General features: G+C 31.2%; 1 protein-coding gene across 1 annotated transcript in view; it reads right to left on the bottom strand.

Annotated features, from left to right (window-relative positions):
- LOC118199807 (T-box transcription factor TBX10-like) overlaps positions 1-21,556 on the bottom strand; it is a 156,705-nt gene extending 135,149 nt beyond the window's left edge. Inside the window, exons 1-2 of the mRNA XM_035371668.2 lie at positions 21,343-21,556; positions 8,107-8,392 (exon numbers count right to left, since the gene is read on the bottom strand). Coding sequence (XP_035227559.1) covers positions 8,107-8,392; positions 21,343-21,538 — 482 coding nt within the window. The 5' untranslated portion in view covers positions 21,539-21,556. The remainder of the gene's footprint in view (positions 1-8,106; positions 8,393-21,342) is intronic.
- Between the last annotated feature and the right edge of the window lie 4,824 nt (positions 21,557-26,380).

Here is a 26,380-nt window from a genome sequence, read left to right as displayed (position 1 = left end):
AATTCGGAAGAACCGTACCCAACCGATGGCCCTCATCCGCGAGGAGTTTCAACAATCCGGGAGTATTGTTCATCCGTAAGGAAGCACATCTGCTTTGTTTTCATGGTCGTGCTGCTGGCCATAAGCCTTTGATCACAAAGTTCAACCGCGCTGCTCGGTTAATGTGGTGCAAAGCACCGTAGATCAGTGGAAACGGGTTCTTTGGAGTGACGAATCAAGGTTCATCCTTTACCGTACGGATGGCAGGGTCTGGGTCTGGCGTCTACCTGGAGAACGTCTCCTGCCAGAATGTATTGTGCCAACGGTCAAGTTCGGCGGAGGTGGAATTATGGTCTGGGGGTGTTTCTCCTGGTATGGGCTGGGACCCTTGGTCCCCATTCATGGTAAGCTCAACTCCGATGCCTACTGCACTATTTTGGATGACAATGTGCTTCCTACGTTGTGGCAGTTTTACGGATTGGACCCCTGTTACTTTCAGGACAACAATGCCCGTTTTCATGTTTCGACGTTAACCAAGGCTTGGTATGGTGCCAATGGAGTTCATCGAATGGACTGGCCTGACCAGAGTCCAGACCTGAACCCTATCGAGAACCTCTGGGACGAGTTGCATCGTCGAATTCAGGGGTGCAATACCCGTGCAAAATCGGGGAAGGAACTGCTATGTCTTCTCCAAGCCGAGTGGAAGAAAATACCACTAGCTGTCATACAAAGACTTGTGGAAAGTATCCCCCGGAGGGTCCACGCTGTAATTACCTCTCGTGGAGGCTCTACCAACTATTGATTTTGAATAAAGTTAGTTTTTCTTTTCTATCACAGGTGTCCAAATACTTATTGGTAGTCAGTGTATTATTTTTTAAATGTCCACTATTCAGACCTACATTAAAAAATGTGCTATTTGCGTAAAAATCTCAAATCTCAGAAGTCTATAAATGATAGTTTTTCATCTAAGTATATTTTTAATACATTAGAAAAGTAGGAAGTAGCACGCATAACTTTTTTTAACTTTTATAACTTTTCTATTTATTATATTATTTTTAAATGTTCACTATTCAGACCTACATTAAAAAATGTGCTATTTGCGTAAAAATATCATAATCAGCCTATAAATGGCAGTTTTTTCACCTAATTATATTTTTTAATATGTTGGAAAAGTCGGAAGTGGCACGCATAACTTTTTTTTTCAAATAATGGCACTCTTCCCAAAAGGTTGGCCACTTCTGAGCTACATCTTTGCCCTTCTAATGTCATTACAAACAGTAAAGGTATTTTAGTTAATTTATAAAACATTTTATTATTGTAAGGTATATGCATTCTTTAATGATGTTTTATTAATTAGAAGAATGAAAGGGTCGATGAAAGATAAAGGATTCCTTGAAAAGGGCCTTTCGTGAAGAGGGCCTTACTTGAAGAGAAATCAATAACTGGAAAATTTGAATCTCGACCATCAGAAAAAAGTTTTTAGAACGAAAGTAATCTTGTTAAAAATTCCTTTTCTGATAAGATTTACATATGTGTAATTTACAAATGTCTTCTGCTGAGATAGGCATCCAGAAATGCATTGTTAATGACAATATTAAATAAATCGAGCAAAGATTGAAACTGAAAAAAATAACCTATTTTGCGTAACAGATTAATGAAATTTTATGGTGAATTAATACACTTGATATGCAGGAAAATGGGACATTTTTAATTTCTTTCTAGTATTTTTAATACTCATAGCGGACATCATTATAGCGATTATGGGGTTGACATTAGAGAGCAAAAATGAATATCAGGTGTACAATACGAATAAAAATTCCAAAATTTAAAGAAAACGTACAGCAAAGGAGAAATTAACTTCTACTATAAAAATTACTAACGTACTTGCATGTTAGCTAGGCGATTCGCCCAGACGGTATAGTGGTTAGGGGAGCCGACTTGTTATACCGAAGGCCCCCGGCTTCGAATCCCGGTGAAGGCACGAATGTAAATTGTCTGTCCTTTCATAAGAGGAAACGGTGGCCGCCTATTAGGTGCTTCCACAATAAAATAGCTACCACTGCTGGCCTTAGGAGTGGCCAATGCTGAAAAAAAGCAAGTGTCCGGCGTTCCGGGAAGGAAAAATATATGTTAGCTAGGCGCAAATGATAAATCGTCATCTATAGTTTACATGCTCCCATTACGTTATCATCAACAGATCAAAAGTCATAAACTTTAAGAAATTTTTTTTGCTTATATTAAGTTTGTTGTGAATTAAAAGCAAGCATTTCTCCATAGAAAAGTTTTGCTAATTTGAAATTTTAAGCTTGGATATTTATGACTTTCTAAAGAAGAAGCTATAGCATTTTACACTTAAAGAAAACTCTACCCAACTCTGAACTGCAAGGATAAAATTATTATTTAACTATTAATGGTACTTTTCGTTCATTTTTGCATCGTATAATAATTCTGTACCCAGTTCACATACAGTAAATATTATTTGCTGTTGAATAAGCTTCATTAAAACAAAGGCAAACAGTTTTTTTAATTCGTAACTACATAAAAATATCTAATTAGAATACTTAAAGAAAATAAATATTATTACGACATTTTTGCATTTTTACAAATTTAAAATTCAAACCTCTGAAAGAATTCATTCAATTAATCGAAATGTTTAGTAACATTGATTTGGTTGAATAGCGCCACATGCATGGAATATACCTTACATTCATGCGTTCTAATAGAAATAATATCATGGCAAGAGCGTTATGAAGTGCATGGTAGAATGAAAGCGAAAGCATATTGCCTAGAAACTGATTTCCTGAATATCAGGAAGTCTGATTTCTGTCTGCAAAACATCTTAACTGTACCGAAATTGTGCAATTATGGAAGTGTATAAAGCAAAGCAGTTAATATCTAGCCATTATAAGGTTGTCTTCCATGTAGCCAATTCTTACACTTTCATCATCGAAAGCCATTATAAGGTCTCTACTGATATTTACTGGTTCCTATTGATCTCTGAGGGTTTTCCTTACTGGTATCAACTGACACCCATACAACCAATATCAATGTCAGAACTTTCTACTGGTTTGTATTGGTTTATATTGACTCTTACTGGTTTTTTTTTACTGGTATCAATATAATAGATGCCAAATAAATCATCTATTGCTTTATATAGGTTTACAACAATTTTCTAACTGACGTCAATAGACTTCTTATAAAACAATGGAATTAATACTGCTATCAATACACGAAAATTCATTGGTATTCTTGTTGTCTACTGATTATTTTAAATTTATTGATTTATTTTTATTTCATTTATTTGATAGTGTTGTTTCTGCATGTCTTCATGGCGTAACGGTTAGCACACTCAACGCATATTCGACAGGTACAGGTTGGAAGTTAGTGAGTCCTGGTGAGGGCATTGCTCATTTTTCACTTCTTCCAGCTTCAAAATAAACCAATAAATCTACAGTGGCGTCTGAACTAAAAGATGGTGGATGATGATTCTTCACCACCAGGATTTGGCGACTGGGTCCTTTAATTCCCAGTCGCCCTTTAAAAGGGGGGAGTATTTTCTCTTTCCTTTCCGCATGGACGTGGTGTAACGGTTAGCACACTCGGCGCGTATTCGAGAGGTCCAGGGGATTGCTCATTTCTCATGTTTCCTGCTTAAAAAAAAAAAAAAAAAAAAAAAAAAAAAAAAAAAAAAACTGAAATGTTTCAGATTTTAAATTACGTCCAAAGGGGCGTTTTTTAACATTTTGTGTGTTACCTTTCTTTATTAAATATCATGTTCCTCGCACTTAAACCATAAGATCCAGTGCAACAGCAATATCGCAAAATAGTTTTAAAACGAGCATATCTTTAGAATTTCCGATACAGAGACTCACGCGCTGGAGATAAAAATGTTTTTTCTGCACAACGTTGCCATTGCTCGCTTTGAAATCCTTGAGTTTGTTAATCAAAAATTCGTCAAAGTTTTAAAAAATAGGAAATCGATCGTAAAACAAATTTCAAATTTCAAATTTGGTCTTCCACATGCTCATATTCGTTGGAGGATTACGTTATTCAAAATTCGATGACTCTATGTACCGTTGTTTTATCACAATACGAGAAATATACATACATTTATGCAGATTTTTCATTATTTAATTTCTTCAAATATAATGCAGGATTCTAACATTTTGTGGCAACAGTTTCAAAAGTGAACCGACATTTATCCGTCCGACGCAAAATGCCAAAACGAAACTAATAGTCCTTCGGGATTCAAATCCCTTTGGACTAAAAAAAAAAAAAAAAAAAAAAAAACCTGATCACACTACGCCATAATAAATGATGTCAACAATTTGAATCCGCCTCACAATCGTCACTAATGCTGATCGGCAAAGAAATTTATCAATGGTTATCACAGAAGACAATGCGCATAATATATGCTGTCGGTTTATAAAAGGATTCACAGCAGTTTCACACAAAAGCATGACAATTACTGTCTTGATGGATAATAATTTGTTAATGGTGCAAACAATGGCTACTCAATGCTATATATGACTAAGGATTAGACTCTTGTCGTCAAGGAAACGAACTTGCTGAATGTTCAGAGAAGTGTTCATAGAGACTAGCGCATTGTATTAAAAAACTGTAAGTCATATTGTTGCCACCAAATAAGGGTAATTTACTATTAATTATTCTCGTAAAATATAAATGAAAGAAAAAGCGTTTTTGTAAAAAGAAAAAGTCAGTCTGTTCCTTTCTATTCTAACATTTAAAATTTTCTAAACTTTTATCCCTATATTCATTTATAGGCCTATGGTAATATTACACATGAAAATATGCTGCATATATTTTCGCGATGCGATAACTTACGATACCTGTTCTCATGTTCTGATTTACAGACATCAATGGCAACATCAATGTCTGACCGTATAATGATTTAATTATTTCAGAGTTTCAAAGAATGCTTCCAAAAGGTATTTGCCGTGTACTTCTAGCATCAAATCTTTTAAAAGCCAGATATCGTTTTGTATTCTTCCATATTATTTTTCAATACAATTAGTTCAAATAATAAATACTTTATCAATAATCTTGCTGCCATTGGGAAAAAAATGAAAACACTATTGTTGCGAATTTTGTATTTAGACAGATGCTGAAGAGGTCATATTGATTCATGCATAAGGCTATTTAAATAAAAATGTTCAAACAAACCAAGCGAAAATATATTGTATTCTCGCTATGCGTAAAATAAATCAAACTTAAAAAATGTAATACACATAGTCATAAACTGAACATAATCTAACAAAGCATAAAATACAAAAGAATCACCTAAAGACATAACTTTTCTTTTACTTTCTTTAAAAGACCTGAAATCTGAATATTAGTTACGAAAATTTCAGACCATCCAAAATTCAATGTTTCGAAAATTTACAACCTGTCCATTTTAGCTGTCTTCTGTATGAATGATTTTATCGCAAAGTAATTATAAAATCATAAAAAATATTACGCACTAAGGTATTTAAAGGAACAGTAAACACACTTAACAATGAGGGAGATATTCCATCTACAAGTAGTGAAGCAGACACAATGGGAAGGGCAGAATAATTATTTATTTTTCAAACACAGTATTTTGTGCTATGATATTTCGTTAATAAATAAAACGGAAAAAAATCTGAAAGCTTTCAGATTTTATGTTACGCCCAAAGGGGAGTTTTTTAAATATTTTTTGTGTTACCTTTATTTATTAAATATCATGTTCTTCGCACTTAAACCATAAAATTCAGTTGAACAGCAATATCACAAAAAAAAATTTAAAAGAGCATATCTTTAGAATTTCTCGTGCACTGGAGATTAAACTGTTTTTTTTTTCGTACAGTGTTGCCATTGCTCGCTTTGAAATCGTTGAGTTTCTTACTCTAAAACTCATAAATGCTTTACAAAATATGAAACAGATAATTTAAAAAATTCGAAATTCCAAATTTGTGCTTTCAGATGCCTATATTGGGGTGGGGACGTACGTTATCCAAAATTGGATGGCTCTAAGTAGCGTTGTTTCATCACAATGCGAGAAACATACATACATTCATGAAAATTTTTCATTATTTAATTTCTTCAAATATTATATAGGGCTCTAATATTTGGTGGCAACAATTTAAAAAGTGATTCGCCGTTTATAGTGAATCAACGCAAAACGCCGAAACGAAATTAATAACACTTCTGGGCAGATTGCCTCTTTGGGACTTGTGATAATTTACGTAAAAGATGTAACTTTTGCTCTCAATTACACATCATATTTTTCTTCTACATTAAGTAGAGAAAATTTCAAGAGTGTTTCTTTTTTGTCAAAATATTTCGGATGACATCTTTTTTAGACGCTGAGTTTAATTTTCGATAAAAATTTCGCTTTAATAAAAGAAGAGGGCTTTGTTTAACAGTAAAAATTTACCTGGCCAGATAGTTTTTATTTCATTTTGTTAAACCATTAAGATGACTTCTGCAAAGAAGAATTCAAAATTAGACAGTGCTGTTGCCGAGAATAGAGTCAAAGACCTTCAGATTGGAAGCTCACACTGGAATTTTAATTCCTTCTAATCTTAAAATTTAATTTTGGTAAGAATCGTTTGAAGATCAGAAAAATTTGAAAATGCAAATCCACTCATCTTTCGAGCAGTAGGAAATTTCTAACTTGTCCTATATCTATAATTTTAAATTATTTAATCTAGTTTTATTCAAGTAAGGTTTCTTTTAATTAAATTTTGGAGTTGAGATATATTAATTCAGATACGAGAATTTGTGGACTCTTCAATATCTAATAACCTGCAGCTATCTCTCGAGAAAAAGAAATCTGAAAGTTTTCAGATTTTATATTACGCTCAAATTGCCGTGTGTTACTTTCATTTATTAAATATCACACTCTTCGCACTTAAACCATAAAATTCAATTCAACAGCAATATCACAAAACATTTAAAACGAGCATATCTTTAGTCTCACGCGCTGGAGATAATTCCCCCCCCCATACAATGTTGCCACTGCTCGCTTTTAAATAGTTGAGTTTCTTAATAAAAATTCGTTAATGTTTTAAAAAATATGAAATAGATAATAAAACAAATTCCAAATTTGCCCGAATATATTCAAGTGAAGGATTACGTCATTCAAAATTTGATGGCTCTAGGTACCGTTGTTTTTTCACAGTGCGAAAAACATACATACATTCATGCAGATTCTTCATTATTTAATTTCTTTAAATATAATGCAGGGCTCTAATATTTGCTGGCAACAAGTTGAAAAGTTATTCAGACATTTATAGTGGACGACACAAAATGCTAAAATTAAATTAATAGCCGTTCTAGGCAAATTGCTCCTTTGGGATAAATAAATAAATAAATAAATGAAATAAAAATTAAAGAAAAAATAAAATAAAAAATCTGAAAGGTTTCAGATTTTAAATTACGGCGTTTTAACATTTTGTCTGTTACCTTTATTTATTAAATATCACATTCTACGCACTTAAACCATAAAATTAAGTTCAACAGCAATATCGCAAAACAGTTTTAAATTGACCATATCTTTAGAATTTCCAATATGCAATCTCACGCGCTGGAGATAAAATTGTGTTTTCTGTGCAACGTTGCCATTGCTCGCTTTGAAATCCTTGAGTTTGTTAATCAAAAATTCGCTAAAGATTTACAAAATACGAAATCGATAATAAAACAAATTCCAAATTTCAAAATTGGGCTTCCACATGCCCATATTCGCAGTAGGATTACGTCATGCAAAATTCGATGGCTCTATATACCGTTGTTTTATCACAATGCGAGAAATAAACATACATTTATGAAGATTTTTCATTATTTAATTTCTTCCAATATAATGCAGGACTCTAACATTTGGTGGCAACAGTTTGAAAAGTAAAACGGACATTTATGAAGATTTTTCATTATTTAATTTCTTCCAATATAATGCAGGACTCTAACATTTGGTAGCAACAGTTTGAAAAGTAAAACGGACATTTATAGTGAACCAACGCAAAATCGCAAAACGAAAATAATAATTCTTAAATGTATTTGTCTCAAGCACTTATAGAACTTGGATGGGTATCCATGTTAAATGTTTTCGAAAAGCACTAAAAGCAGTTTCTAAAAATGCAGTCTTACCTTCCAGCTTTGGTGACTATCATTTCCGTGCCCAATTCATTGAACTCATCCCACAGTGATTTCGTTTCCAGGGTTGCGTTAACATTCACTAATTTCGGGTGAAGGGGCTTCTTCACATCCGATGCACAGTCTCCTTCAGACCCCTCCAATCCCGGTGAAGACTGGGGGCCTTTGCCAACCAAATCCTCGCCGTCTTTACCGTCGCAGTCCCCTAGGTATGAACCGTATGTGCTACGGTACGTGTCGACGAGACTTGGCCGTTCTTTCGCTGCTGAAAGAAGGCACGCTGGAGAAAGAAAAAAAATGAGCTTTTCTTAGCAACTTTCTTTTCTTATTTATATAAACAGGAAGAAAAAAAAATATTACTATTTAAAATTAGAAGAAAATTCAGTGCCAAAAAACAAAATAGTATTATTGGAAGCAACGAATTTTGCAGCTATCTCTACTTTTACATTTTGAGAAACATGAAATTCATTTAGTTATTATTTAGTAAGGCAAATTAGTCCATGTTACTTTATAGTGTACTAGTAAAACATCATAAAAAATTAAGGAAAACGTTTTAACAAAATCATATCATTTTCAGTCGTATGTTTTCAGCAAACTAAATTTATCAAATTGACAGAATGCATTCTGTGAAAAGATGCTTCATTCTTAGAAATCGTAATATATTAATAAAATATCGTTCAGAAGGAAATGAACCTTTCTTCTAATCATAAAAATTTAAGTAAATATCAATACTCCAGTATTATACTTTACACATATCAAAATGATTCTGAACTACTACTTTGAAATCTGAAGTAAACGTTATTCTTCTTCCACAAAATTATTTCCAAATATTTTTGCTTACTTTTTCCCACCTTGGGAAGTCTTTTATTATTATTATTATTATTATTATTAAGAGCAGACTACTTCAATTCTCCTTGAAGGTATGATGTAAAAATTTCTATGATTGCGTACAATTAATTCTCTTACAAGAGCAAAGAAAAAATGTGCTTATCAATTGCATCAAGAAGCTTTAATCATGTAACTCTTAACTTTAAATTCCATATTTTTATCCTTCTTTTAGCCTAATTTTAATCTAACAGCCTAGTTTAGTTTATATAAATGTCAATACCATACTTATAGCCAGCAATACTAAGAGGAACTTGTAAAAAGCTAAATAACAGTAACTAAAATTTTATTTTATCAATAACTTTTCTTCATGTATAAGACAAAACTTAAAGTGTCGTTAACTTGAGCATAAATAAATATAAAACTGTTTTCTTAAAGCCGCCAACAAAACTCCGAAATCAAGTACACACCAAAACTTTCTTCCAAAAGATGCTTCGAATCATAGTTCAACTAACAGCGAGACACACGCTCCCAAAATCGATGAAGGTTTTTTCAGACACGAAATAATCTCATTATAGGTTTCAGCATAGGTTGCGATGAAGAATAAGTTACAGTATTTAACTTATTATAGTGTAGCCGACATCTACATAAAACTTCTGAACCATATAAATTACTGTGACAGAAGTCCAAAGAATACAAATCTAAAAACCTAAAATCTAAGCATTAAAAAATTAACGGTCTTAATCAGTGAGTCGAATAAGAGGATTTTATGCTTTTCAGTCATCTCAGTCAATGAAAAAACTGCTAATAAATAAAACTAACATAATATAATTGTTTAACAAAAAACGTAAGCATAGTATTTAGCAGTTGTGATATCCGATCATTTCCACCAGGAGACAGCGGTACAGAATTGCTAGTCCATTTCAGTGGATTGGTTTGAACTGAAAGGCTACGTAACTGAGAAACCAGAGCATGGAATTTGAATGAATGCATAACAGCTTGAAAATGACGCTGAGAGAATTCAAAACAGTCATAATGAGTAACAAGACGCTATTCCTTTTCTTCTAAGTTAAATCGATGATAACAAGAGAAAATCCGCGGATACAAAAATCATTTTCAAATAAATCTGTAGCAACAATAAACAAAGTAATACACCAAGATTTACAACTAAAAACAGCTAAAAAAAAACGCAATGTTCACCAGCTTTTGCAGAGGCATGTGACTCAACGCAGAACAATTTGTAGAACCCTATATGAAAACTAGTTAGCAGGAGTTAAATGTAAACACATATGATTCTTGCATGGGTTTACTTAAATGACTGCAGCAAAAAACAAGATTTACAACTAAAAACAGCTAAAAAAACGCAATGTTCACCAGCTTTTGTAGAGGCATGTGACTCAACGCAGAACAATTTGTAGAACCCTATATGAAAACTAGTTAGCAGGAGTTAAATGTAAACACATATGATTCTTGCATGGGTTTACTTAAATGACTGCAGCAAAAAACAAGATTTACAACTAAAAACAGCTAAAAAAACGCAATGTTCACCAGCTTTTGTAGAGGCATGTGACTCAACGCAGAACAATTTGTAGAACCCTATATGAAAACTAGTTAGCAGGAGTTAAATGTAAACACATATGATTCTTGCATGGGTTTACTTAAATGACTGCAGCAAAAAACAAGATTTACAACTAAAAACAGCTAAAAAAAACGCAATGTTCACCAGCTTTTGTAGAGGCATGTGACTCAACGCAGAACAATTTGTAGAACCCTATATGAAAACTAGTTAGCAGGAGTTAAATGTAAACACATATGATTCTTGCATGGGTTTACTTAAATGACTGCAGCAAAAAACAAGATTTACAACTAAAAACAGCTAAAAAAAACGCAATGTTCACCAGCTTTTGCAGAGGCATGTGACTCAACGCAGAACAATTTGTAGAACCCTATATGAAAACTAGTTAGCAGGAGTTAAATGTAAACACATATGATTCTTGCATGGGTTTACTTAAATGACTGCAGGAAAAAAAAAAAAATGTCTATTTATTACGGAAAACGAAGAGAGAAAATGAGCAAATCCGGTTCTGTCAATGTAAAAAAAAAATGTTCAGAGAGGGGTTTATGACCGTCGCAAGATTCTCTTACAATGGGAAATTAAAAATAAGAGTGGGGAATAAAATTTTAAAATCAACTGAACGTACTATCAAAAGAAAGTTTTACGTTGGATATTTACAGAAGAAATTCCATTTCTTTATCCCAATGACTTTCAGAGAGAGAAAGTTCATCAAGACAAATCAACAAGTCATACTTCGAAAAGTACCATTGCATTCTTTGAAAAAATGGAGATGGGTATTGCATATATACCTTTTCACCATATTCCTGCGAAGGCCTCTGATGTTTCACCTATGGACGATTATGCGTTTGGTCTCCTGAAATGAGTTCTTTCATGATAATATGAATTCTGGAAAGTAGCGGAAGAGCTAACATAATATAATTGTTTAACAAAAAACGAAAGCATAGTATTTAGCAGTTGTGATATATCCGATCATTTCTACCAGGAGACAGCGGAAACCATAACCCCTAGAAATTTTACGAAAAGCCTCTGTATCATGGAAATCACGATGCAGACTCGCAGTTGAGAAAAGAGATCGAACATTTAAAAATTATCATCATTTAAATCAGATCAGATCGAACATTTAAAAATGTAAGTTATTCTTTACTTTTTGAACATTAACTAAAGGACTATGAAATTGTTCTAAAAAATGCGTAAACACCTTCTGTAGTTAATCGTTAATGCAATGTGATATGTTTGTTCTCTTCTTTGTTGAGTAAAATACGGTAAATAAAGTTACACCTTTATATCATCTATAAACTTACTCTGGCAAAACAGCAAGAAACAGTTTATTAGTCCAAAGGGACTTTGTCCTTGAAGGACTATTGTTCTCGTTTTGCGTTTTGCGATTTTGCGTTGGTTCACGGTAAATGTCCGTTTCACTTTTCAAACTGTTGCCACCAAATGTTAGAGTCCTGCATTATATTTGAAGAAATTAAATAATGAAAAATCTGCATAAATGCATGTCTATTTCTCACATTGTGATAAAACAACGGTACCTACAGCCATCAAATTTTGAATAACGTAAGTTTCCAGCCGAATATATTTTGAATTTGTTTAATTATTTTTCTCATATTTTGTAAAAGTTTAACGAATTTTTGATTAACAATCTCAAAGATTTCTAAGCGAGAAATGGCAACGTTGTACAGAAAAAATATTTTTATCTCCAGCGCGCGATACTTTGTATCGAAAATTCTAAAGATATGCTCGATTTAAAACTGAAACCTTTCAGATTTTTAATTATTTATTTATTTATTTTTATATTTCTGTACTTCTTATAATCATTTTCCCATTTTCTGTTGGAGTAGCTGATAACATATGATAAATCAATATTAAAACTACGCAAAAAGCAATTTTTTACCTTTCTTGGTGTTATTCAAGTATGTCGCAATTTTCGAATTTCCCTGCAGAAGTTGAGAATTCAATATATTTATGCACGTCGTTTTCGTCTTCTGCTTTTGTTATTAAACTTCGTAAATCTCAGGTTTGAAAACAGAGAGATTAAAATGTTTAGAAATCAAAATAATGAATGTTTTGAAACACGACTAAATTTTACTGAAGATATGCAGGATCTCCGTGCTAAGGTGATTGGAGGCCTTCAATGGATGATTATTTTAATTGATAGATTTGAAGTCACTAAACAAAATATACAATGTAAAATTTTATTTAACTCTGTTTATATTTTGCTTGAAAGATCTCATAAGATATTTTCTCCCTCCTTCCAGCATGCCTTCGTGGTATAACAACAGCACACTCGGCGCGTATTCGAGAGATCCAGGTTCGAGTTCCGGCGAAGGCATTGCACACATTTCACGTTCTCTTGCTTCAAAAATCCTAAGACTCTAATAGCATCTTTTTCATATTTTAAAGCATCATTTATTTAAACTACTTTAGGAAAATTGGATATGAAATACTTTTTAGCTGTTTATTCTGATTTATTTTTATTAGGGTACTTATTTCTTCTGTAATTAAACCGTAGCTTTATTGATATAACGATATTAATAATTCGAAATACCATACTTCCGTATAAGTTTCTTTTTCATTAGCAGACTCAAGTTAATTGGAATTTCAGACTTATTAAATGGATGCCATTGATATGAGTTAGTCAAAAAGGGATTTTTACGGACTTTTTAAATTAAAAGCATAAATTTATGGCAAACTGCCAAATGTAAAAGTTTATTAATATGCATTGTACTACTTTAATTAATTTATTTATTTTAATTTTATTATGTTACATAAAAACGATAACAGCATTTTAATCATAATTAAATATAAATAGAGTATACGATTTGTTTAATACAATTTTTATTTATGTAAATCAGTCTGTTTGGGTCAAATCACGCAGTTTTATTTAGATTAGCTTTTCTGATTATTTGGTCAAATCTTGAAATCAATTTTTAAAATTTTGCTAACCGATTTTTTTTAAATTTCTATACAAACGTATTTCTGATGATAATACAATATCTCACTGCGACTGTTTAAAACTCTGTGTCATCTGCTTTTATTTAACGTTGAAGTTTTCGTACATACCTCAGCTTAACAATTACACAAAGTATCACAAAATTCCGACCATTAACTACTTGATAAATGATAAGATAATCTTCCAAATGAAGTTCATTCAAAACCTCTAGCGTAATTTACTGAATTTTGTCGATTTTTCCCAAATTACTAGTACTGCCGATTGCAATAAAAGGGAGGTTCACAACAACATAGATACTATAGCAGTCCCAAATACAAAATTTCAATGATCAATGGCCAATTGTTGAGTTATATGAAATGCATATATAGGGCACGTACGTACAGACGTTATGAAAAAATTCATTTTGCATCTATTATAAATCCATTTTAATGCATATATAGGGCACGTACGTACAGACGTTATGAAAAAATTCATTTTGCATCTAATGCATATATAGGGCACGTACGTACAGACGTTATGAAAAAATTCATTTTGCATCTATTATAAATCCATTTTAATGCATATATAGGGCACGTACGTACAGACGTTATGAAAAAATTCATTTTGCATCTATTATAAATCCATTTTACAACCCACTTTTGAAAAAAAAAAAAATAAAAGAGTCCTTTTTTCTGTCCGTACCTACAGATAGAGGTGAAAATGGATATTTCCATCGAAATATGATATCCGAAATTGTTTGCGATTATTTCCTTTGCTTCGTATAAGGAAGTAAAATCACCCAGCAAGTTAAAAAATTATTATGGTTTAATTTTGCTTTAGAGATATGGTTTGTGTAGGAAGTGATTATAAAATTTCGTAGATTATTGTTTCTCAATAGGAATATTTTTTCGGCGAAATAAAATCAAATAAGTGGAAAGATAAAAATTTCCTTATTTCTTTTACAATATATAGCATGTATACAATATGAGCTACAGAAAATGGTAGGGGAACTACTCGATTATCCGGACCCCATAACTGCGATTTCTAACGAGCAAGACCTTTTAGATCAAATTACATATAAAATACCTGGGAATGTTGTTTCCCAGCAAGCATTACCTGTGTGTAAGGTAGGTAGTATACAGGTGTATCTATCTACCTGAGTTTACTGGGCAAGGCAGAACATATTCCTGTCAAAAAAACTGCTCTGGAGTGCTGCAAGAATCCGCCTGAACTTGTATCAGTTGATTTAACAGGACTGAGATATGCAAATTTATACACAAGCTAGTGGCGGCATTCGGATGGTACAGTGAACTTGCCTTTTGTATTTAAGGTAATGCTTTTCATTTGAAATGTTACTTTTTTCCTTAATTACGTACAGATGGTTGTTGTATCATACACTAATTTAAATTTTTAAAACCAGCTTAAATTTTCCAATTTTATCATGATTCGTAATTACAAAATTTTGTATGTTTTTGTGGCGAAAATTTTATTTGGAAAAAAACATGATTAAAACAGCATTCTCAGTAACATTTTCATCGTATCCATCAAAAATTAAATTTAGCTTCTGAAATTTAATTATTTATTTATTAATTAACTAATGAAATTTATGAATGAATGAACTAATTAATAAAAACATACAGTGAATGAAATTTAACGTAAATATTGGTGCAAATAAGCATGAAATTCATTGTTGATTGTGATTTGGTTAGACCATAATTTTTCATTATCAAAACGTACTCGTTCCAGAAAAATTATTGTAGATATCTGATGTTACACTACAACTGAAACATCCCATAATTGCAGAATCGATGAGAAATTAATTAATTTTCACGACAATAAAGAAAAACAGAACTGGAGGAGAAAGAGAAAAGAAAAGATATATATATATATATATAAAAAGGCTTTTTTCTTCCTTCTGCGAAGTAATGGAGCTATTGTAATCGCGAAACGTTTCGGGTACCATCTTTCAACGGAGGTATTCATTTTGACTTTTTTTATTGCGTACCGTAGGGACAGAATAAACGACTCTTTTAATTTTAATTCGGAGCATAAATAAATGAATATATGGCCTTTCGATAAGTTTGTAGCATTGGAAAAAAATTACTAGAAATTATCTTCATTGGGGATTCTCGGTCTTATATCACTGGTCTTAATAATCAATTAAAAGATAAACAAAATTAATTGTTTTAATTGCTTAGGTTTACTTTTCATTAATTTAGAATTTTTAAATTACAAATTTTAGTTTAATTAATTACCAATTCGAATTTTTGATTTCCACAATAGGACATATTTGCTATTTAAATTTTCCTTCACATTTCCTGCGAGATAGTTTAAACATTTATATATTCTCTATTAAATTATATATATCTACATCTATATAACTAGTATATTATAGAGATATACAGTATTTATTCTCGTAATAGTCGCACTTTTTTGCCAATTTTTCATTGTGTAAGTCTAGGTGCGACTATTATGCGGAAAAATCTGCTGCACAGTATTGTATACTTTCGACGATTTTTATCTGCTTCAAAACGGGAAAGCGACTATTATTATGTGAGGGCGACTATTACGCGAGTAAATACGGTATATATATATATATAAATTAAGATTTCGGGAAATTGGGCTTCAGCCTAAACATTAACACGGCCTGAAACACAAGAGACTGTAAATTCTGAAGTAAGGTTATTTAGAAAAAGAAAAACTGCACGTTACTACTAAGAGTTAAATTAATATTTTTTAAACTTTGCGTCAACGATATATCAAGCAAAATAAACAGAAACAACTTACTCGCACATCTGGAAGAACCATCATTTCTTCGTTCCTGCAGACTTACGTTCCAGAAGTAAAAACTCTCCTTTCGAATCAGTGAAAGAATGGAAGTAAGTCTATTTACACATGGAATGAGAATACTTTTGCTTAGCAACTGAAATACTTATTCGGGGCTTAAATATATTTCTCAAATGAATACGTAGTAAATTTATTTCTCAAGATTAAAAAAAAATTGCAATTTGATAATGAATATTATACGGAGTTGTAAAAGGGACACTGCATATTGAATTTTTCAATTCACCGTTTTTGTAACTATATTTAAATGCTGTACGAATTAATTAGGAATTGCAAAGCAGGAAACATAGTTAAAACAATTTGTGCTCCTGAATTTTGAACAAACGGGCAGCTTGGAATATTTGAAACATCGCTGTTTTTTCTGTTTATTTATTTATTTTTAAAGTTAAACATAGAATGGGAGCTCATAAAAGAGTGTTACGTGATTTGATCCTTTTTTTTTTCGGTCCGATTTAATTATGTTGCCACTGTTACTTATCTAATTGGATTATAATGTGAATTACTTCTGAATAAAATAGCTGCACGGAACTTTCAATAGATTGTGTTTAAAAGTAAATGTTTTGACAACTGAAACTTTTTTTTTTTTTTACTTTACAACAAAAAGTAAATGTTCTGACAACTGAAACTTTTTTTTACTTTACAACAAAAAGTAAATGTTCTGACAACTGAAACTTTTTTTTACTTTACAACAAAAAGTAAATGTTCTGACAACTGAAACTTTTTTTTCAGTTGTTTCAAAACTGGGGGGGGGGAACCCTAAGGAAAGGAAGCTTTGATTTTCAACAAATAAATGTCAGACCCGACACGTATGAGTTGACATTTTCCTATTTTATTTTTATTGGTGGGGGGCAAGCAATTTTTTTTTCGTTACTTACAAATTGGAAAATTTTCCAATTAAAAACGGTTTTCTCCCTTCGTTTTCAAAAATTTCAAATTCTCTCACATCTAAACATGGATGACAGAAGCAATGTTTCAAATGCCACAATTCACAAAAAATCCTGTTCATAACTAACCAGATGACATGCTGCGTACCACTCATATTAAAGCCTACTGGCGAGAGCAATTTTAATATCTGCTTATTGTTAACTATAACACGGATCTTGCGTTCAAAATACTAGAAACAATTAATAAACACAATTTTGCACATGCAAAATTTATTTAACATATTTCATAATTTTGTAAATTAAATAATGACTAATTATTCTTTACAAACGAGCAAATAAAAATTCTAATAATTAAAGAAATGTGTTCATCAAAAATTAATAAATAAATTTATCAATTATGCAGTTAAACGAGCAATGAAAAAGGCTGAAATAGAAGTAATGGTCATTCTTTAAAGATAATTTTCAGCGGTAGGATATTTTGAAATAAATCTTTTCTTTGATAGAATAGTTTTTTGTTTTTTAATTTTATATTTCGTATTTTTATGTGCAAAATTCCAAGGAATATTCTGAAAATAAGTCTCAGCAATTTTTTTTCAAATAAAAATTTAAATGCATTACAGATAATAACCAGACGAATATGTCACATGATTTTAAAATTTTCATATAAAATTATACGCGAAAATAAACTAGGAAAATTTCTCTACATTTTGCAAGAAATTTTGAAAAAAAAAAACTGAAATTATTTTTTTAAAAGCTTAGATTCAAAATACATTCTCAATGATATGTACGCTAACAAACTTTCTGCATCTTTGGTTAAATCGTTCTTACGAAGGGTCTAATTTATAATCACTTCAAATCCCTATTTACATTAAAATTGAGCTGTCATAGAAAGGTTTTCGGAGGAGCATTAGTAAATCCGTTACACATTTTGATAGCACTAAAATTAGACCTAAATATTTTTGTTTTCATATGTAAAGAACGACAAATACTTTCGCGAAAATTTTAAAATATAGGAAGAAAAATAAAAGTTATTTATGAGAAATTTAAATAAATAAATAGCTAACTACACAGAAAGAATTAAATAATTATTGCTCAATATAAAGAAAAATGTCTATGAAGGGCATGAATCAGTGATTGTAGGTTTCAGGCATATAACAGAATTAGGTTATTCCAAACTGTCTATTTACTTGTATGTAGCTATTTAGCTGAATATGCATTTATGCTGAATAAATACAATATGTTTACCAATTAAAGATATTATATAAAGAAATAAATTGATAATAGTTATGATATTAATGATGAATAGTTATGAAATAGTTATTATATAGTTATTAGTTATGATGAATAGTTATACGTATCTTTAACTACTCTACTCTTTCCCGGAAGATAATCTGTCTCGTTATATATATATAAGCGTTAATTTTTACTTTAAATACCTTCCAACAATTTTATGACCCAAATCGTTTAAAAATCATAAAATAACAAACTTGAATTGAGGCAGGCTGAAATACTATTTATAATCAGTCATTTGTAAGTAGGAAAGATAACGGAAATAATCTTTTAAAATATTAAAACTGTAATTTCAATGAATGCATAATTATTATAAACGTATGCAAATATTACATGTATAAGAACAACAGTTTAGAAATTAATCAGAAAACGAGTAATAAAAACCACACTATTGTCACTGCTATTTAGCGATACGCAAAATTTAATTTTATTAATGATAACTAAACTATACACAGAATGTAATTATGTTTTTCTACAAATTTCAAATTTGTGTTTACATAATTAATACAGCAAATCGGAATCTCTATAATATATTATATTAAAAGCTACATTTAGGAAAACAATATTATATTGGATTGCAATGTAGTAAATGTAATAAAATATACTATGACTACATCGTAAGTCATTAATTTCTAATAAAAATAATTATGAGAGAAAGGGAAAAAGTCTTAGAAAAGCCCTCCTCATTTGAAGGATAGATAAATAATATATAATTATTTTATTACCTTTCATTACGTTTCGAAAGTAATACCAAATAATTAATATGTAACTATGAATTATTAATTGGTAAAATTTATAAATTATACAATATTACATTACTTACAGTAATTTTCAATTTACTATTAATTAGAAATGAAATTTTATGTACAGTATAATAAAAAATGGAATACTTGAATAACTAAAAAAATTATTACGAAAATTTTTTTTAATGATAGGGGCTATTTACATAACGTTTGCCATTATTATGCATTGTATAAAGTAGTTCATTTATGCAAAATGTTTTCTTTATACTATATTCCTCATTTGTTGTGAGGTATAATATTCTGTTTCAGAAATTCACTTTCCTTCTCTCGCTGTAAGTTCTCCTCACTTGAGGAGTGCTAAGTCACTATTACTTTATAGTCACTATTAAGAAGACTATTGAAGTTTATAAAAATTATGCGCTTATTAAATGCAATTTTTTATTCGCGGGTATATATTAATTATAAAATAAAATCAAAATAAACAAATAAAAAATCTAAAAGCTTTCAGATTTTATATTACGCCCAAAGGTGAGTTTTTTTAACGTTTTGTATGTTACCTTTATTTATTAAACATGATGTTCTTCGCACTTAAGCCAGAAAATTCAATTCAACAGCATTATCACAAAATAATTTTAAAAGGGCATATCTTTGGAATTTCCGAAACACAGTCTCGCGTGCTGCAGATAATTTTTTTTTTTCATACAGTGTTGCCATTGCTCGCTTTTAAAATCGCTGAGTTTGTTAATAAAAAATTCGTTAACGTTTTACAAAATATGAAATAGATAATAAAACAAATTCCAAATTAGGGCTTCCACATGCCATATTCTATGGAAGATTACGTTATTCAAAATTTGATGGCTTTAGGTACCGTTGCTTTCTCACAGTGCCAGAAACATACATGCAGATTCTACATTATTTAATTTCTTTAAATATAATACAGGGCTCTAATATTTGATGGTAACAATTTGAAAAGAGAAACGCTGTTTATAGTGAACCAACGCAAAATGCCAAAACGAAATTAATAACCCTTCTAGGCAAATTGCCCTTTTGGCATAAGAAACTTATGATTACTTATCTTCAACTATTAAACTATTGAACCAATGTTGATAAGTGATATATAAAGGAATATCTTCAATATATAGAGGGATCCATAGATTCCGGTGGGAATTTAGAATTCTTTTGACTTTTAGAATAAATATATTTGAAAGCTTTGATATCCAGATTAAATATCAATCATTTGCAGATAAAACTTACTTTCGAAGACTTTTTAACTATTTACATAAATTTTCACTGTGTGTATAAAACGCTTATTTAGCTATTACATAACTATAATTCATACACCTGTGGAAGATTTCAAATAATTATCAAGTTACATGCAAAACTAAAATTTTCGAAAGCCTAAATTGTAAACAATAAAATTTTCGGAAAAAACACTGAATATAAGAAAAGATTTAAATGTAGAATAAGAAAAGATTATTATGCCACAAATTAATTTGGTAAGTTTAACGAAATGTTTTAAGATTTAATAATGAAAACTTTAATATGTAGTGAGGTTTGTTATGAAAAAATTCGTAACACATCCTTTTCATAATAAACCAGAGAATTTAGATTAAAATAACAAGGCGAATAATGATTATTGGAGAAGTCAAACAACAAGAATCAGCATTATATTTGTAAATTTTCAAGGACTGGTTTCGATGGTTCTGTAGTCAAACCATTGAAACGAGTCCCGGAAAATTTACTAATATAACGCAGATTCTTGTTGTTTGACTCCTCCAAAAACCAGTGAATGTCAACTGATCAAAATTCTCTCATAAAAGATAAGCATACATAGCTTAAAAACTGGATTTTTAGAACCATTTTTGAAATATGAAACAGGTCAAAGTAGGCTCCAGGCATAGGTGATATAGATAGCTGACTTATGGAGTAAATTTTCAGAGGGCAACAGCTAAATTGTTGCCATAAGCAAAAATTAAACAAGATAGTATTTCGCTTTGAATTATTAATATATTAATTTATGAGGGAGTCAAGTAAATGCACTGATCGCCTAGGACACCGAAAATGTAGGGCACCTAAGGCTGAGCCGGAAAAAATCTTATCTCATTGTTATTCCAATCAAGATAAAGCCCTTACCTTCCATGTCTTTCATCGTGTTGCCAGAAAAACAGTTAGTCCCCACAGGTGCCCAATCATAGCAGCAGTCTAAGGCACCCATTGTCCGTTGCCCGACGGACATCAGCTGCGGCATGTATTCGCTTGTATGTTCGGACATGAGAGAATCAATGCTGAACGGATTACTGCGGCCCAGCACTAAGCCGTTGAAATCCATTCTAGCTCTAACACGCGAAACGTACGCTGTGGCCGAGTGCGAGGGGCGTGGTTTTACTCCACGCCTTTTGGGAAAGGGAAGACTGGAGAGCACGCCTACAGTTTGTTTATTGGTTCGTTTGTGGTAGCTGCGAAATGGGAAGCGTAATTGGTCAAACTACCACAGGTATTATTTGATGTAGCATGCGCAAATCGTAGTAAATCTGTTGTGAAGTCAAATTCTATTTGGAATTGCATTAGCAGAGAGGATTTTGGTGATACAATTATAAGAGTGAAAGTTCTGTCACATATTTCGCCAAATATTAAAATTTATGAAAAATGATGAAGTGAATGAATGATGGCGTGAAAAATGAATATCTGTTTTGAGGAAATAATAGAACGAATATGTTGTCTTCGTAAAAATCGACGTGATTAATATGCATCAAGATAAAAATTCTAAATAAATTCAGATAGCTGAGGAAATGTAACTTATTTTATAAAAATGTTTACTTTTTTGTTTTCAAGTACTTTTAGGTTTTACTCATACAAAATGTTTGACTCTTTGTAAAAATTCATTGCTATAATACTTAATAAGGTTAATTAACTTTTACATATTAGTTAATATTAATTTGTATTAGAAAAATTATAAAAGCAGTAGTAATAACAAGGAAGAGAAAGTATGTCAAGATAAATCTGAACCGTTGGTATTTTATTATTAGAAATTATGATATTATTCTTCAAATGTTTTTCTCCGAGACCTAAACAACGTTTAACAATATCATTAAAAATGTTCACTCTGAAAGAAATTAAAAGACGATGAAAAAACAATTAAAACAGCTTACCAAATCAAAATATTTCCAAGTATCCTACAAATAGCAAAAATAATATAAAACCAGCTGCATCTTTTTAGGAATTCTCATGCTTAAGGAAAATCTGAGAATGCTTTTTCGACTGCACAAATTTATTTATCAAACAAAAAGTGGGTAATTGCTATATCTCCCCTCCTCCAAAAGAAAGATGTTTTAGTTTGTTTTAATTAATACATAGAAAATATATCACAGTTTTTCGCTTTCTATCTGGAGAAATCTTAACGTTTTCAAATTTATCTGCTATTTTTTTTTCCCCTTGGCTGCGTTAATGTAGGGGGGATGGAAATGTTCTTTGCGGTTATGTATGCGCAAATAGGTAATAAATCTTAAAAAATAAATAGCGAGACACAGATTTCATCATGGGGGGAACCTAAATTTAATTCACTTATGACACTTTTTTTTTTCCTTTCTATAACCAAAATCTTTAGCCCGAAATTATTTGTGGCTGAAAATATGTGGAAGACTTTTTTTAAAAAAAGATTTTTTTAATCGATATGCATTTGAATTTAAAAAAAAAATTTAAATCGATATGCATTGTCTAAAGACCTCGAAGAACAGTTTATCATTAAAATTAAAAATAAAAATAATAATCATAATAGAAAAGTGAAGTGAAAAAACAAAAAAATAAATAAATAAATGAAATTTAAATGAACGTGAAAAATAAATAAATTGATAAATAAATTTCTGAAAAACCAAGTAACGATATGCATTATGAACACACTTTTTTTGTCAGTTACAATAAAGTCGCAGATGTTCATAAAAATAATCCCTTAATATATCTTAAATTTTATAATGTAAATAAACAACTTACTTACATCGATTACATTTTAAAAAAGTAAGTAAAAGGTTAAAATTCTGAGAAGTCACGTATGTAGGGCCGCAGAAGAGAATTCGACCAGGGTTCGATCCCAGGCAAACGAGTTGGCTGCATGATTGGTTTTCGTGTAACATGAACGCAAGCCACTCTCCTTCAGAAAATCCCCTGAAAGGCATCTCTTACCTTAGTTAGATATCCCTCGTTTTGCTTTGTCTTAATTTTTAATTCATAACAATTTGGTTGAATGTTTCGTACATTGCCAACATCTGTCAAGGCATGTGGATGATAAATACTGTTTTTAAACTCGTTCGTCAGTTTCCGAGGGTTATGATCGTTATTATCGATTTTATCTCACCATATTGTGTGAATGAGATTTAATGCTGGCTGAAGACAATACAATTAGCTCCCCCCCCCCAAAAAAAAAGAGACAGTGGGGAAAATCATCAAGGATTTTGCAAAAATAAGATAGAGACAGAAATGCATAAAAATGATCAAGGTTACAAAGGGAATATCGACCTCCATAACCAATTAACGGAAGAAAACATTTGCTGGAATATTCAAAGGAAGAAAAATCGATGAAGTCTCTTCTCAAGTGTCTTGCGTTTCCCATTTTTAATGTGCGCATAGCCTACCTTTAAACCAGTTTACCGATGTATAATTAGGGCTATATATGAAAAAAATCAGAAAAGCAGATCATTGAAAGAGTGTGTGTGTGTGTGTGATTATGGCAAAGCCTCGAGGACTCTCTGCCTAAGGGCAGGGATGCCTTCGTGGAGGACTTTCTAAGGGAAACTGGCTCGTATACACGTTACACATGGGGAAAACCACGAAAACGCCCATGCAGCCAGCCCGTCCGCGGGATTCGAACCTCGGACCGAACTACCAGTGTTCAGTGACTTTACCGCTCGGCCGCTGTTGGGCCATTGAAAGAGAGAGACGGCTGTATTTACTATATGAATACTGTGACATACATTTCCTCATTCGAATTTCACTTTGAATTTTGCATTTCAGTCCTTTTAAATAATTTAATGAATCTGGTAATTTTGAGGGGTTCCCCCCCCCCGAATTTTAATAAAAGGAAAGGAAAAGAGGAAAATTACATTGGCGCAAAAAGCTGTTTCTGTTATTAATTATTTGATTGCTTAAGGTCTTAGTACCATTTCGTCTTTTCCCGATTCATCCTTAGCTCAAAATAATGCCAATTCGTCCTTCATTCGCTCCACGAAAAGTCACTTTCTGATACAGTTAAAATGTTTTACCGCACTAACAGTTAAAATGTTTTACTTGCTATTTGGTCCTTATTATTTTGACCAGTCATAGCATCTAACATGATCATCTGTAGCACCAGACGAATTTTATCTCTGAGAAAAGATCATCTTGGGTGATATTCAATACCAGTATTCAGTTTATGTACCCAGAAATATTGGTCACTTTAGAAATGACCTCTCAATGGGTTTAATCTAGTTATTTTAAAACTTATATGCTTGTCTCGGAAAGGAAATTTATTAGCCCAAAGGGCGTTAGCCCAGAAGGGCTATTAATTTCAAAACGGCATTTTGCGTCTATTCACTTTTCACACTGTTGACACCAAATATTATCGCCATGTATTATATTTAAAGAAACTAAATAATGAAGAATCTCCATGAATGCATGAATGTTTCTCGCACTGTGAAAAAACAACGGCACCTAAGAGCCATCTAATTTTGAATAACGTAGTCTTCTAACCGAACATGTGAACTTGGAAGCCCGAATTTTGAATTTGTTTTATTATCTATTTCAAATTTTTTAAAACTTTAACGAAGCCATTTCAAAACGAACAATGGAAAAAAAAAAAAAAAACTCCAACGTGCGAGATTTTAAAGAAATGCTGTTTTTTTTTAAATATTTTGTGATATTGCTGTTGAATTGAATTTTATGTGTTTTAAGTGCGAAGAACATGATATTTTATAAATAAAGGTAATACAAAACGTTAACAAAAAAATCTGAAAGGTTTCAGATTTTAAATTACGCCTAAAAGGGCGTTTTTTTTTTTTTTTTTTAACGCTTTGCTTTTTTAACCCTTATTTATTAATTAACATGTTCCTCGCACTTAAAACATAAAATTCAGTTTAACAGCAATATCGCAAAATAATTTTTAAATGAGCATATCTCTAGAATTTTCGATACACAGTTCCGCGCGATGGAGACCAAAATGTTTCTTTTCCTCCCATAAAGTGTTGCCATGGCTCGCTCTTAAATCGTTGAGTTTGTTAAACAAATTCGTTAAAGTTTTACAAAATATGAAATAGGTAATAAAATAAAATCCAGACTCCAAATTTGGGCTTCCAAGATGCCCATATTCGGGTGGAAACATACGTTATCCAAAATTGGATGGTTCTAGGTCACATTCTTTTAACACAATGCGAGATACATACATACATTTCTGCAGATGCTTCATTATTTAATTTCTTTAAATATAATACAGGGCTCTGATATTTGGTGGCAACAATTTGAAAAGTGATACAGCCTTTAAAAGTTTTCAACGCAAAATGCCAAAACAAAAATAATAGTCCTTCAGGGCAAATTGCGCTTTGGACTAAAAATGCCCCTTTGGGCGTAATATAAAATCTGAAGGCTTTCAAATTTTCTTTTCTTCTTCTTCTTTTTTTTCCTTTTCTTTTTCTTAAATCTTTTTTTTTTAAACTAAAAAAAGAAAAAATAAATAAAATACACGCACGCACGCACACACACACACATAAAAATATGTAACAATATTTTATTTAAAATGGATATAATTAATGCGCTAAAGGGAGAAAAATAATTTACCATATAGTTTAATGGGAATAATAGATTAAATAATTCTACTTACAAAATTCGTCTACAAATTTATATCGCAAATAATAAAAGTGTGGGATGCTCCTAATAGATTAAAAAGATAATGGTTTATATATATATATATATATATATATATATATATATATACACATTTGACAATGCAATACAATCAATAGATTTCGTTATTTAGGCGCCTCACGCCTTTAGTATTTGTGATATAAAATAGTAGATAGATTCTATAAACAGAATTATTCAATCTATTATTCCCATTAAACTGTCTGATAAATTATTTACCTCCTTTTAGTGCATTAATTATCATATCCTTTTTAAATAAAAGATTATTGCATAAAAACATTTCATTTTC

The sequence above is a fragment of the Stegodyphus dumicola genome, chromosome 2, assembly GCF_044657685.1.
Source record: "Stegodyphus dumicola isolate Sdum_Otavi_A_Nest chromosome 2, ASM4465768v1".
NCBI lineage: Eukaryota > Metazoa > Arthropoda > Arachnida > Araneae > Eresidae > Stegodyphus > Stegodyphus dumicola.
Note: the sequence above shows the minus strand (reverse complement) of the source record. Positions and strands in the feature narration are given on the sequence as shown.